We start from the raw sequence: 12,247 nt of genomic DNA, 5'->3' as shown, positions 1-12,247 counted from the left end.
TTATGTCATCTCTGTTCAGTTAAATAGTGTCTGTGCATTTATTTGCAATCAAGTCAACGATATCGCTGTAGATGAAGTGTCCCCAACTAAGCAAGCCAGAGGCGACAGCGGCAAGGAACCGAAACTCCATCGGTGACAGAATGGAGAAAAAAACCTTGGGAGAAACCAGGCTCAGTTGGGGGGCCAGTTCTAGTTGTCCTGGTCTCCGCTGTCTTTCAGGGCAGTAGAGGTCCTTTCTAGGTGAGTACCACCATCTCCTTCAGTGTGTGATAGTTCACCGAAGTGAAGTGGATTACATTTGTTTTCTCAGATGATAATGTATCAACAGATATATTTTAATTATTTAGTCTATAGAATTTTGATTGGATACACTGGTTTACATTACCATCATAAATCGGCTGTTCTTTTTTCCTTTCCTTTCCTTTCCTTTCCTTTCCTTTCCTTTTGAAAAAAGAAATGTATGCTGGTAAGGCATGTTTTGAAGCATGGCAGCTGGTTTGCTGGTTTAAGCTGGTCCTTAGTTGGTCTTGAGCTGGTTTAAGCTGGTCATGTGCTTAAAACTATCTCAGGACCAGCTTAAATCATCTCATGACCAACTAAGGACCACTTTAACCAACTTCCATGCTTCAAAACACAACAGGGTTTCCTTTTCTTTCCTTTAGCATTCAAACATTTTCCCCTTCCTTTCCTTTTCCCTTTTTCTCTTCCAAACTTCCCCTTTTCTTCCCATCCCATCCCATCCTATCCCATCCCATCCCATCCCATCCCATCCCATCCCATCCCATCCCATCCCATCCCATCCCATCCCATCCCATCCTATCCTATCCAGACTAAACCAAACTTTTTCAAATCTTTCCCAAAGTAAACCAAAAGGAATCCTTTTACGTTTGATCAAACAGAATATATGTGATCAGCCAAATTGTGAATACCTAATACAGAGAATCAAGTCAAAGGGAATTCAGGGCTTTCCAACTGAATGTCTTCATATTTAATTTACGTGTGTAGAGATGGTGTTTCTACAGTTGTAGGTCTGGCTAAAGCATAGCCTCAGGGCTGTGTGCTACTCTTAAAGTCTGTAGAGATTTCTCATCTCCTATCCTGATCTTCTGGCTGATGCTTTTGCTTAGCTGCCCTCGGTTGTACATGTGTACTTCTGTGATTGAGGTAAACGTCAATACACATGAACAAACTTTGACTCAGAACACAAGGAAATGCTTAAGCCTTTTTGCTCAGCAGTGACTTTTCTCAGCTCTCCATTGTAGTTCTCATGTCTAACATTGCTTTTAGTTTCACACCAAGATTGCAAACGGATTTTGACAGTGTTTGTGTGTTAACGTATTTGTGAGTAAAATTCCTCAAGACATTGTGATTGGCCGTGTAGAACGGGGAATATGACTCGAAGAACAAAACCAGTCTAAACTACAATCGCACCAAGTCTCTCTCTCCAGATGAAAGTGTATTTACTCTCTGTTCTAACCTATCCTAACACTAGTGAATATGGAGTGCCACAAGGCTCTATCTTCAGCTTTGACCTGTCAGTCAAACTCTTACCTATACTGACGTCCTGGGCCAAGGGAGGCAAACAGTTATTTTAAACAGTCTTTCAGATGTCTAAATCACAAAAAATCTGTCTCTCTACAATGCTGCAGAAATAATAATTCTATAGTCTTTTATCTGAAGCAATGATCTGAATTGTGACTTTAAAATAATACAGTTTATAATGTATATTGTCTAAAGCTGTTTAAATATAGTTGTTACAAAATGTTCTCCCATCCCAGCATAATATTCTGTTCAGTTTATTCATAATAAACTGTAAGCAAGCTATTTGTACATGATTTTACTGATTTAAGATACTCCTATGCCGTCTTTTCTAATAGTAAACAATGTAATGCCATTAGACATAGATTTAGGTGTCTGTATGTGTGTGTGTGTTGTGTACAGAAATTATTGTGTTAGTCAGAGCTGAGCTCACTGCGCTGCCGTTCTGGTGTTTCATTAGGTAGTGTGTGTGAGCTGGCAAAGTGAAAGAACAGGAATGATTTTCCAGCGGCCATCACACCTCGCTCTTAGCCCAGTGAGGGACACATGTGGTGGGTCACTGAGAGAGACGTGGCCTTCTCATCCTGGTGCTATTTAAACAGGCTGGTGAAAGGAGTGACCGCTAGCTTTTAGATTTGATTCAGTTTACTGATGACTCTAATGATCATGTTCCTTAAATAGACCAATGAAGTATATATTTGCGTCTCGCAAAGGCATATGAAATCTGATCTATGATTTACTGAAACACAAAAATGACCATTTTAGATTTCATTTTCATTTTAGATTATTATTATTTTCATAATTTAAGATTAAAAGTGTGGGCCTTGGACAATGGTAAAGCAATAAAAATATGAAATAAATCATAAAACTTTTAAAGTAAATAATAATGTACATAATAAAAGCATGATAAAAGTTTTCAAGATGCGATCCTCATATTAGAAAAAATGAATAAAACACTGTTATTTTTGATAAAAAATCAACCCCTAGGACAAAAAAGTGTCAGAGTTGAAGCTTGTTAGTTGTTTGATAAAGATTTGCAATGAATCCGATGGAAACTGCAATGTCACTGTGAATGACTGACAAAAACATGATTTCAAGCCATTTAATCATTTTGGATGTGGATTTAACTGTTTGACCCCATATCCCATGAACTGTTTGCTTTCCTCTATTTTAAACGATCATCTGTTCATCCATGTAAGATATGTTTATCCCAAACCCCAGATCCCAACAGCTGTATATTTTCTTTCAATATAACACATACCGAGTCCATCCTGAAGTCAGGGTGAGCGGCACTCCAGGGAATTCTTAGAGGTCGACATTTTAATACTGGTAATTACGTTCCAATCTTCCTGTGAATCCACCTGTAAAATTATATTAGCCATGCGATTTCCCATGGTCCTGTGGGGGAGCGGCCCAGTGCGGAAGTCCATTTCTGGATGTTTGATTATTTAATCAGTGAGTGATCTTAAGTCTCACACATTTCTCAAGGTCATGGGAGTTTCCACAAAGACTTGTGTGTGAATCTTACAGAGCTCTGAGGATGATGAGGAGGAGGAGGTGGGGGGGGGGGTGTTTTAGGTGGGAACTGATGCATTATGGTTCGTGAATAGAGATACGGATAGACAATATTGGAAGACTTGGGGATTGGAGAGTTTTATAAATGACAAAAAACAAACAAACAAAAAAAACATCCTTTTAATTATTGTAGAAATCAAAAATGTTATAGTAGTGTCAGGTATGCAAGAATTTTACAGTATTACATGTGCTGTTAAATCTAATGTAACAATTTTTAACTCCTAATATCTTTTGACTAATATATTACTGTCAATGTATACATGCATTGTCTTGTTAAATATAGATGTTCACCTAGGTTCCTTTAAAACATCATACAATCACATGTATTGTTTGTTTTAACACTTAAAGGGGCAGAACAATATAGAGACAAATCAGAAAATTAATTTATTGCTATTTTCCATCTTATTGGGACTCAAATAATGTAATTTCATGATTTTATTATTATTATTGTTTTATTATTATTTTAATGTTTGTATCCCCACTTGATCATCAATCCTTGTTACAACATGGTTGTAATTCCTGAACTCTTTGAAATACAGACCTAAGACTGGTCTCTTTTTAAAGAAGCCACATAGCAGATTATTGCTGAAGTGAAAAGAAAGAATAAAAAAAGTTATAGAAGTTTATGTTTGCAGTAAAGATAATGCAATATACTATTTTTTTATATAGAAAATACTTTATGAAATATGTTGCACTTTAAATTGCATAAAGACATATGTATAACCAAGTTATGTTCCAAATTTGAAGTCGATATCACAAAAATTGTGGTTCCTGTGAGTTTTTGTTTGGCGACTATAACAAAAATGGGCCTAACTACTGGGTAACACCCATTACAAAACAGTCACCAAATATGGAACATTGACTGTCAGACCTTTCCAACGATATGTGTAATGTCAAGATTACAAAAAGATTTTGACCTATTGTGTACATAAAACAGATATAAATAAGTGACAGACAGATAGATGGATGGATGGATAGATAGATAGATAGATAGATAGATAGATAGATAGATAGATAGATAGATAGATAGATAGATAGATAGATAGATAGATAGATAGATAGATAGATAGATAGATAGATAGATAGATCAAAACATAAATCATCAAGACCTTATGGGAAGGATCTGAAGTGAAATGGTTGATGAACAAAACATGATGAACATAATATAATCTTGAGGTAATACACAACACAAAACTATCTTTCAAACTCATATAAAGTTTGTTTGAAGATTGACTTTGAGGATTGAGGATTTATCACTGTATCATTCACACATCTCTGGCTTTGGCTGGCTGCCATCATGTTGAAACTAACACCGCCATGTTAGATGACTGCCAGCATATTTTCTCAGATGCAGGTGAAGTTGTGTCTTATTAGTTTGCACAGCGGGTCTACATTTTGGTCTAGAGTGATGATATGGTAGAGCAGTGAGAACATTCAGGGCAGTTGTTTTCAGGGTTATGCTACTGTGCTGGTGTATGATCATGCATCATGCTCCTATCAGCTGATCAGAAGTACAAAACATGATTTGTGTACAAAATGAAGACTATGACATCTATTCACTTAAACTGTCAAAACCAAGATCTTTACATTTTCTGCAAGAAATGTGAGCGTTTTTGCCCACTTGAGCTTTGAGGTCTGTTTTCAGGATGTTGTTAAGGTGTTCTGAGGGGTTGTTAGCAAGCTATGCACTTGCTAGCATGTGGTTAGCATACTATGAGGTTGCTAGCATGTTTTAAGTGGTGGTTAGCTTGCTGTGTGTCCTGATAGCAAATGCACATCACATGTAAGAGTTTTCATTATTATGATGTTTATGAATTAGAATACATGTAAAAGAAGACTATATCAGACAGCTGCAGCTCATCCAGAACGCTGCAGCCAGGATTCTGACTAGAACCACAAAATCTGAGCATTTATAAACAAGTAAGAGTACTTCAAAATCATTCCTAAATATAACTAGAAGCCAGTGTAAGGACCTACCAAGGGTTCAAACAAAACAAGGGGAGTCCGCTTTCAGCTTTTGTGCCGCTCGCAGCTGGAATCAGCTTCCAGTAGATGTGCTAAAACATTAGTCACATTTAAATCAGTATTTCTATGCTTAACTTCTGCGTGGTGATTAGCATGCTGTACAGTTTCTAGCATGTTTCGAGTTGTTATTAGCATTATATGTGGTTGTTAGCATCTCTGATTGATTAATAGGTGTTTACTTCCACTTCCTATGACTTTCAAGAAACTAAACATCAGTTTGTTCAGTCACAGATTCACAACATCACCCAAGAGCCCACATACCACAAGAATTTCACTATATCTTTAGCAACAATAGGCCCAGTGAAATATAGTATAAAAAGACTGTCGAGTGGAACGTGAACACTCTGGCCCCTCTCCATTTGCTTCAATACTTACTCAAGAAAACAATCTATTACCATAATTGTTCTGTAACTCCTGTGACAAGGCCTGAATGGAGAGAGACCTCAGTCTGAATCCAGAAGAGGGTCCTTTGTGTGGCATGAAAGCGTTTCCCTCAGAACGCAAGCATGAAATCAGCGCGGCCTCCCTCTCGGTGCCGTCTGTGCTCTAGATACACACAAACAAACGCAAAAGGGTTAACCTTTAACATGTCTCATTCACACAGAGAGTTGTGGTTTACATACAGAAACTAAATTTGACCTGATCATTAATACCTTTTTTCAGTTTAATTACAGATGCAGATCTACAAACAGCAAGACAAATTAAATGCACAGCCCTTAAGTTTCTATGATATTCTGGTCTCTAGTTTAATCGTATTTCATCATTTAGATACATAATAGGACAGCTTTCCTCAACTAGCCTTATGTTTTGAGGTATAATTCATATCTGTAAGCTACATGCTAGAGATGAAGGGTTTGTTAAATTAGGAGGAACAGTAATTTTGACGCTTGACATAGCGAACAGCACAATGGTCTCCATCTATGTCCTAATGGCCTAAAGCAGAGGAAATAGCAGAAAATGTCAACATTTGAACTGGGATCTCTTGGCTGCCTGCAGATGGCACTCTAGAGCAGAGCTGTTCAGTTTTGCAACAGCATGTCAATCCTGAAACAGCAATGAGACAGCTTCAAGAAAAACAAGTCATCTCAAGTGTAGCTTGACAAAAATGATTTTATTTTCTATCTGTCAATCAATGTGACCCACGAAGAAAATATGATGTCTATTGAGATTAAGGCACTGGACAACCATTATATATTTAAAATAATGTTTGACGACACAAATCTGTGCTTTTTATGGTTCTTGTGGATTATTAATATTGTAAGGAACTAATATTGTTTTAAATCTTAAAATATCTGTTGGAAAAGAGTGAAAACGAGAAAGAATAAATTCGTTATGGCAACTGTGATTTCATTTTAATATTCAAAATATATGTCTTTGTACAATATTTCAAGTAGGTACATTTTCATTTAATTTACAAAACCAATTCAAATATGTATTTTGTTTTACCCCATGTAAAATATTCAGACAAAACAGGACATATAAAATGCACCGTGACAAACAATGACCGCTTTTTAAAATCCAAGGCATTTGGGAAAACAACAACAACAACAATAAAATGAATAACTGTCAAATCACTTCTTAAAGATAAGCATCAATTCTGGTATGATATTATTGCGAATCCTTGAAACAGATATGCTAAAATAAGACAAAGATGTGGATGCAACACTCATCATAACTCATGCGAACAAAGCCGTGAGTGTGTGTGTTTAAAATTCCCGTATAGGCACTGTTTCCTCCATGAATTATTATAACTCTCAGTGACTAACTCTGTAATCAGATTCATTATTTGTTTTAAATAGGTTACGTCTGAATCCAACCTCAGTGTAAGACTGTTACTCAAAGACAAACTGGACCTACAGATTTAAAAAAACAAAACAGGATTTGACAATGAAATGTATGTTTACAAGTCAACAATATAAAACATATTCTAATATAATCTCATATTAATTGAAGAGCTAATAGACAGCTTTAATCTATTTTTAAATTCAGGGCATCCATTATGCAGAAACTGGATATCTTTCTGATTCATAATAAGTGTTACGCTCCCACGAGGAAGGTGAAAACTATTTAAAAAGCATGAAAAGTCTTTGAATGTGTGGTTTGTTTCATAGGCTGTGAGTCCTGTGCTCGCCGTGCTTCATGTGTATGTGGCTGTTTGAGGCGCTCTGGTGTTTAAGTCCGAGGTAATGGCTTGTTAAAGCCATCTGATGGGCTGAAAAAGACATTTTGGTCCAGTTTTGAACATGGAGAGGATTCCTGGCTGTTTGAGCGTCACAGTTCGTCTGAATCCACGAGGACTTTTTGGGACTGTCCGGCGCCGTCGCGGTTTCAGCCAAAGACCAGATCTTTGGTTTCTGAGGTGGACTCGCATTATTTGAGGGCTCTTGTGCTGCGGGACTCTTTTTGATTTGGTCCTCCTCTCCCTCTTCTGAGTTTGTGTCTCTTCTGTCTTTCATGATATCATTCATAAAACTCTTCTCAGCTCCTGCGTCATCATATTCCTCAGAATCAGAAACTTTAGACGCTGATTTTTCATCGTCCTGATAATCACAATCCTGCTTGTCTTCGATGTTTTCCGTGTCTATGTTCTCCAGGTCTATTTCCTCGTCCTCGTCCCTCTTGTCTCCGTCCTCGTTGTCACTCGTATACACATTTCCTTCCTCGTCGGTTCTCGTTTTGGGAACCCAAGTCATTTTATTCTCTTTTTTCAGTCTTCTGCGCGCGTTGGCGAACCAGGTGGACACCTGGGTGAGGGTCATCTTGGTGATGATGGCCAGCATGATTTTCTCTCCTTTGGTGGGGTAAGGGTTTTTGCGGTGTTCGCTGAGCCAGGCCTTCAGGGTGCTGGTGCTCTCACGCATGGCGTTCTTGGGTCGGGACGGATCCCCAAACTGATACTGGTGTCCGTACGGGTAGAAGGGTGCGTGAGGAAACCCTGCATGCTGAATCCCAGGACTGTCCTTAAACTCATACTGGGAGCCCTTAGACAGAAGGAAAAGAGAGCATATATGAGCCCATGTGCTTCTGAGGGAAATATGGGCTTATTTACTGCTAAATAGGTTTACATTTATTGTGTACATATATGACTAAAACAAGGACAAATGAAAATGAAACCATATTTAATAATAATAAAAAAAGATTTGTCCAATGTTTGTATAAATGGAAATATGCAGTTGTTATCCAAGTTTTTATTATTATTTATTATTATTATTATTATTTGTTTGTTTTTGTTGCTTTGGACTTTTTTGAATTGGACTCTTAAAATCCTTAAAAAAAAACTTTTGCTATTTTAACTTGATGTAGCAAAAGGTTTATGAAATAATAATTTTGACTTGAATAAATCAGTCTAAACATTTAAAAGTACGTTTTTTTGAATTCCTCAGGAGTTTTTGAATTGCTTTTGAAGATTAAATAAAAAAAAACGGAAAACAATTACATGATAGAATTTCCAGGTACAATAAAATGTGTTTGCATACATTTTTTTTTGCATAAATACAAATTAAACGTAATTTGTAGACCTCGACACACGTTTTCACATTTCAATAATAAGACTAAAGATGCCATAGCAACAATTTCCGAATTAAAGAGATCGAAAGAGACGAAATATAACCCTTCGCGAGTTAAACTTTAAGTTCTTTGTAGTAAAGAAAAGGAAAAAGAAACATTAGATATGCTATTCTTCATTAAAGGTTCATTGGCTTATTTATTTATTTATTTTTTAAGCGCCGGTAAATAGATGTGAACCAAACAACTAGAGAAACGAAAAAAGTTATTTTCGGTACTTAAACATAAATACACTTAGACTAGGCTACATTTTATTTCTAAGTTGCGCAGTTAACAGGTCGAACTTTCCAAGATGCGTGTGAATCCCGATGATTTTACAGCCCCTCGACTCGAAGCTGTAGATGAACTCACCAGCTGGTTGAGCACGGAGAGGTCGCTGGAGTAGGGCAGGAACGCGCTGTACCCCTGCGCGCTGGAGAACGGAGCTCCGTACATGCTGGAGAGCACGCTGGAGAGCGAGCCTGACGCGCCGAACTCCGCGCCGACGCGCCGCTCCGTGGAGTACAGCGGTCTGATGTACTTATAGCCGAGCTGCGGGAGAGACATGCTGCTGCCAAAGGTCCGAGAGACGCAAAACAATCACAGATCTCGCCTTTGACACGGAGGACTGAGTGGAGACTCGCGGAGAGCCTCGCGGAGAGAGAGTTAAAGCCGCTCTCAGCTCTGAGGTGCACTGAGGTCACATTCAGATTGAGTGGGATTGTTCACAACACTCGTGTGATTGACATTTCTAGAGTCTCTCAGGCCCCTCCCATCTCTGAAAACTCTCTCTAGCGCGCGCTCTCTCTCTCTTTCACACACACACACACACACACACACACACACACAAAGTCAGTCATCGTCCGATAATTTTCAGACTTTATTTCCAATCGTTTAATCATATCGAACTTTATTCTTTTCACACAACATAGACTTTTCAATATCAGAAACAAGATATGAGAAAAAAAATAAACTTCTATTTACGTAACATGGCATGACCAAATCGTCATACAAATATATAATAGCCTACAATTTGACTAAATTATTATGACAATAAAATGTTAGATAAATAATAATGAAAAACTTTACATCAGTATGAGTATTAAAACAGTAAAATAATAAAAAAACAAGAGCTTTTGTTATTTGTCATAATAATAATAATAATAATAATAATAATAACAACAAACAATATTTCTGCAAACTGCGATGGATTAAACATGATCTTCTGTTAACATAAATAGAAAATCAGACAAACGAGAAATACAATATTGAAATTCCAGGAACAGATTAAATAAATCCTGAGGAGACATATTGATGCTTTATTGTCCTCAGAAAACAGTATGCAATGCTGAGATTACATCTCCGTCGGTTTATTATGAACATATCACAAATCTTATTTCACAGAATCTAATCCGCTTCATCAAAGAGTTTTTATCCGCCGAAGCAGATGATAATATCACTATTCATCGACATGTGCTTAAATTAACACAGAATGAAAGAAATTCAGAGAAAAAAAATAATAGCAGTGTTCACGATGGTTGTAGAATTAAATTTAAGATAAATGAGAAACAAAAACTGTAGGATTTCTCATTCGCTTATATTATTTTCATACCATTTTCACAAGCGTTTGTAAAACAATCTACGCATGCGTTGTAGTTTAGATCAACAGTAAAATACACAAATAACAATTTGCTAAATTTATATAGCCTAATAATAGTTGCAAATGTTAGCTACATTTCTGTACATTTATGATAAAATGTTTTAAATACTATAAATGATTTAAAAAAAGATCCATATTGATTTTGTATGTCGTATCAATAAGGAGCTGTAAAATAATTGTAATGACACGATTTGGTTTTATCAAAGCCCTTAAAACAAGATCTATAAAATATATCCAGTCCAGGAGAGCTAGCTGATATATCCTGCTTTCACCAAAATCAAGGACCTAAATGATTAACAGAAATGTTGATTTGGCCGTTCCTCACTTAATGAACCTTTGAAAAGCGCAATGAACACCTCATATCAGTCAACACTCTCGCGACGCGCGCGCGGGAGAGACGTCGGCGGATCTGGAGCTCTCGCGCTCTTCCTCAGCTCTGATCACTGCAGGGCCGTGGAGCACCGGGAGCCTCCAGAAGACGCTCATAACCGCGGCGCTCGACCTGTCAGCAACGATTTGCACGCTGGAGCGAGCTGCTCGACTGGTAACGAAAAAGAAATAGTGTTTGCAAATTATCCGAGCGCCCTAGCCTCCCATCTTTAGCACCTGCTTTATTTTAACCGCAGTCTTGAGGAATCAATAGCTACTCTCTTCGCGCGTTTAGCAGGAGAAACAGACTCCTTATGGCAGTCAAACGGATGACTTCACAGCCAGTTATTCTTAAGTAATAGATACATTGCGCTCAGACACCCTGAAGAGACACATTTCCCCTCCATCGCCTTCTAACAGGAGCGTCGCGCGGACGCGGACAGGGTCACAGGTCAATGTGACGCACGCTCGCGCAGTTTGTTTTCCTGCGAAGTTCCGATAAGTAGCTGACCAATGAAGCTTGTAATTACAATATTGCAAAAACTGGTCCCGGATCAGTATATAAACCTCTCCATCCAATTACAAGATGTAATATTTCTGCTCTCAAGCTGGTAATGAGCTCTAATGCCTGTGCTGGAGTTAATCCCCCTCGGATGCAGCACAGATCAGATGTTGCCTCTGTAATTAGACTGGCAGAAAATCATTATTTCATGTTCAAATAGAAAATGAGGTTGGTGGGGAAGTTAATTTCTCTCTGCTCTGTCAAGCATGGACAAGAATTTAATGATTTAATTACAGTTGTAAGCTCTTTAGATCAGACTTAAATGGAGCCTCTTTATTTTTTCTCTTCGCCACAGTTGTGTTAAAGGCTACAGCGACTCAAATCCTTTGACACCAGCTCATAGAGAGAGAGGGGAGATCTTTGTGAGCGCTTCTTATGGCAATATTAATTGCCTCGCTTCCTTGTTTAACAACTTAACTATACCTCTTTCTTCACCCTTGATGACAATTACATGAAATATATTTCAAGATGAGTGGTTTAAAATTTAAATGGTTTTCCTTATTCTGCGAAACAGGATGTGCGAAATAGGAGATGTTTAGCAGAATGCCCAAGCTGCTCTTTTCCGTACAACAAAGGCGAATGGAGACCGCTGAGCTTCGAAATTATACTAAATAAAAAGAAAAGTAGAATGCAACTTGTGCAGAAGTCTTGTAAATAACTTTATAAAGAACAGACAACAATGTATGTCATTATCTGTAGTGATGTTTATTTAACACTGAAACCAAAACAATCATTTTCGTTAATGGAAACAAAGCTCAAATAATATATACATTATTATATAATATATAAATTAGAATGAGAAATAAAATATAATAATAAATAACCTAATTCAAAATATTAATAAATACTATAAAAAAATGATATTAAAATAACATTGGTTATGCGTTAACAATTCCCTTCTGCCGTTTTCATGTCTGTTTGAGATTGTTAAAAGTGAATAACGATAAAAACGTTGGTCCTTTTGGAGCTTGTCA

The 12,247-nt window shown here is 37.3% G+C and overlaps 1 protein-coding gene across 1 annotated transcript; it reads right to left on the bottom strand.

The window, feature by feature from the left end:
* Positions 1 to 6,231: 6,231 nt before the first annotated feature.
* On the bottom strand, positions 6,232 to 9,414 carry irx3b (iroquois homeobox 3b). Its single transcript, XM_059535763.1, has 2 exons — positions 9,055 to 9,414; positions 6,232 to 8,120 (listed from the first exon to the last, which is right to left on the bottom strand). The coding sequence occupies exons 1-2, from the start codon at positions 9,247 to 9,249 to the stop codon at positions 7,245 to 7,247; spliced, it is 1,071 nt and encodes a 356-aa protein (XP_059391746.1). The 5' UTR covers positions 9,250 to 9,414; the 3' UTR covers positions 6,232 to 7,244.
* Between the last annotated feature and the right edge of the window lie 2,833 nt (positions 9,415 to 12,247).

Source organism: Carassius carassius, chromosome 43 (genome assembly GCF_963082965.1).
Source record: "Carassius carassius chromosome 43, fCarCar2.1, whole genome shotgun sequence".
NCBI lineage: Eukaryota > Metazoa > Chordata > Actinopteri > Cypriniformes > Cyprinidae > Carassius > Carassius carassius.
The sequence above is the reverse complement of the archived record's forward strand: the minus strand, read 5'-3'. Positions and strand labels throughout refer to the sequence as shown.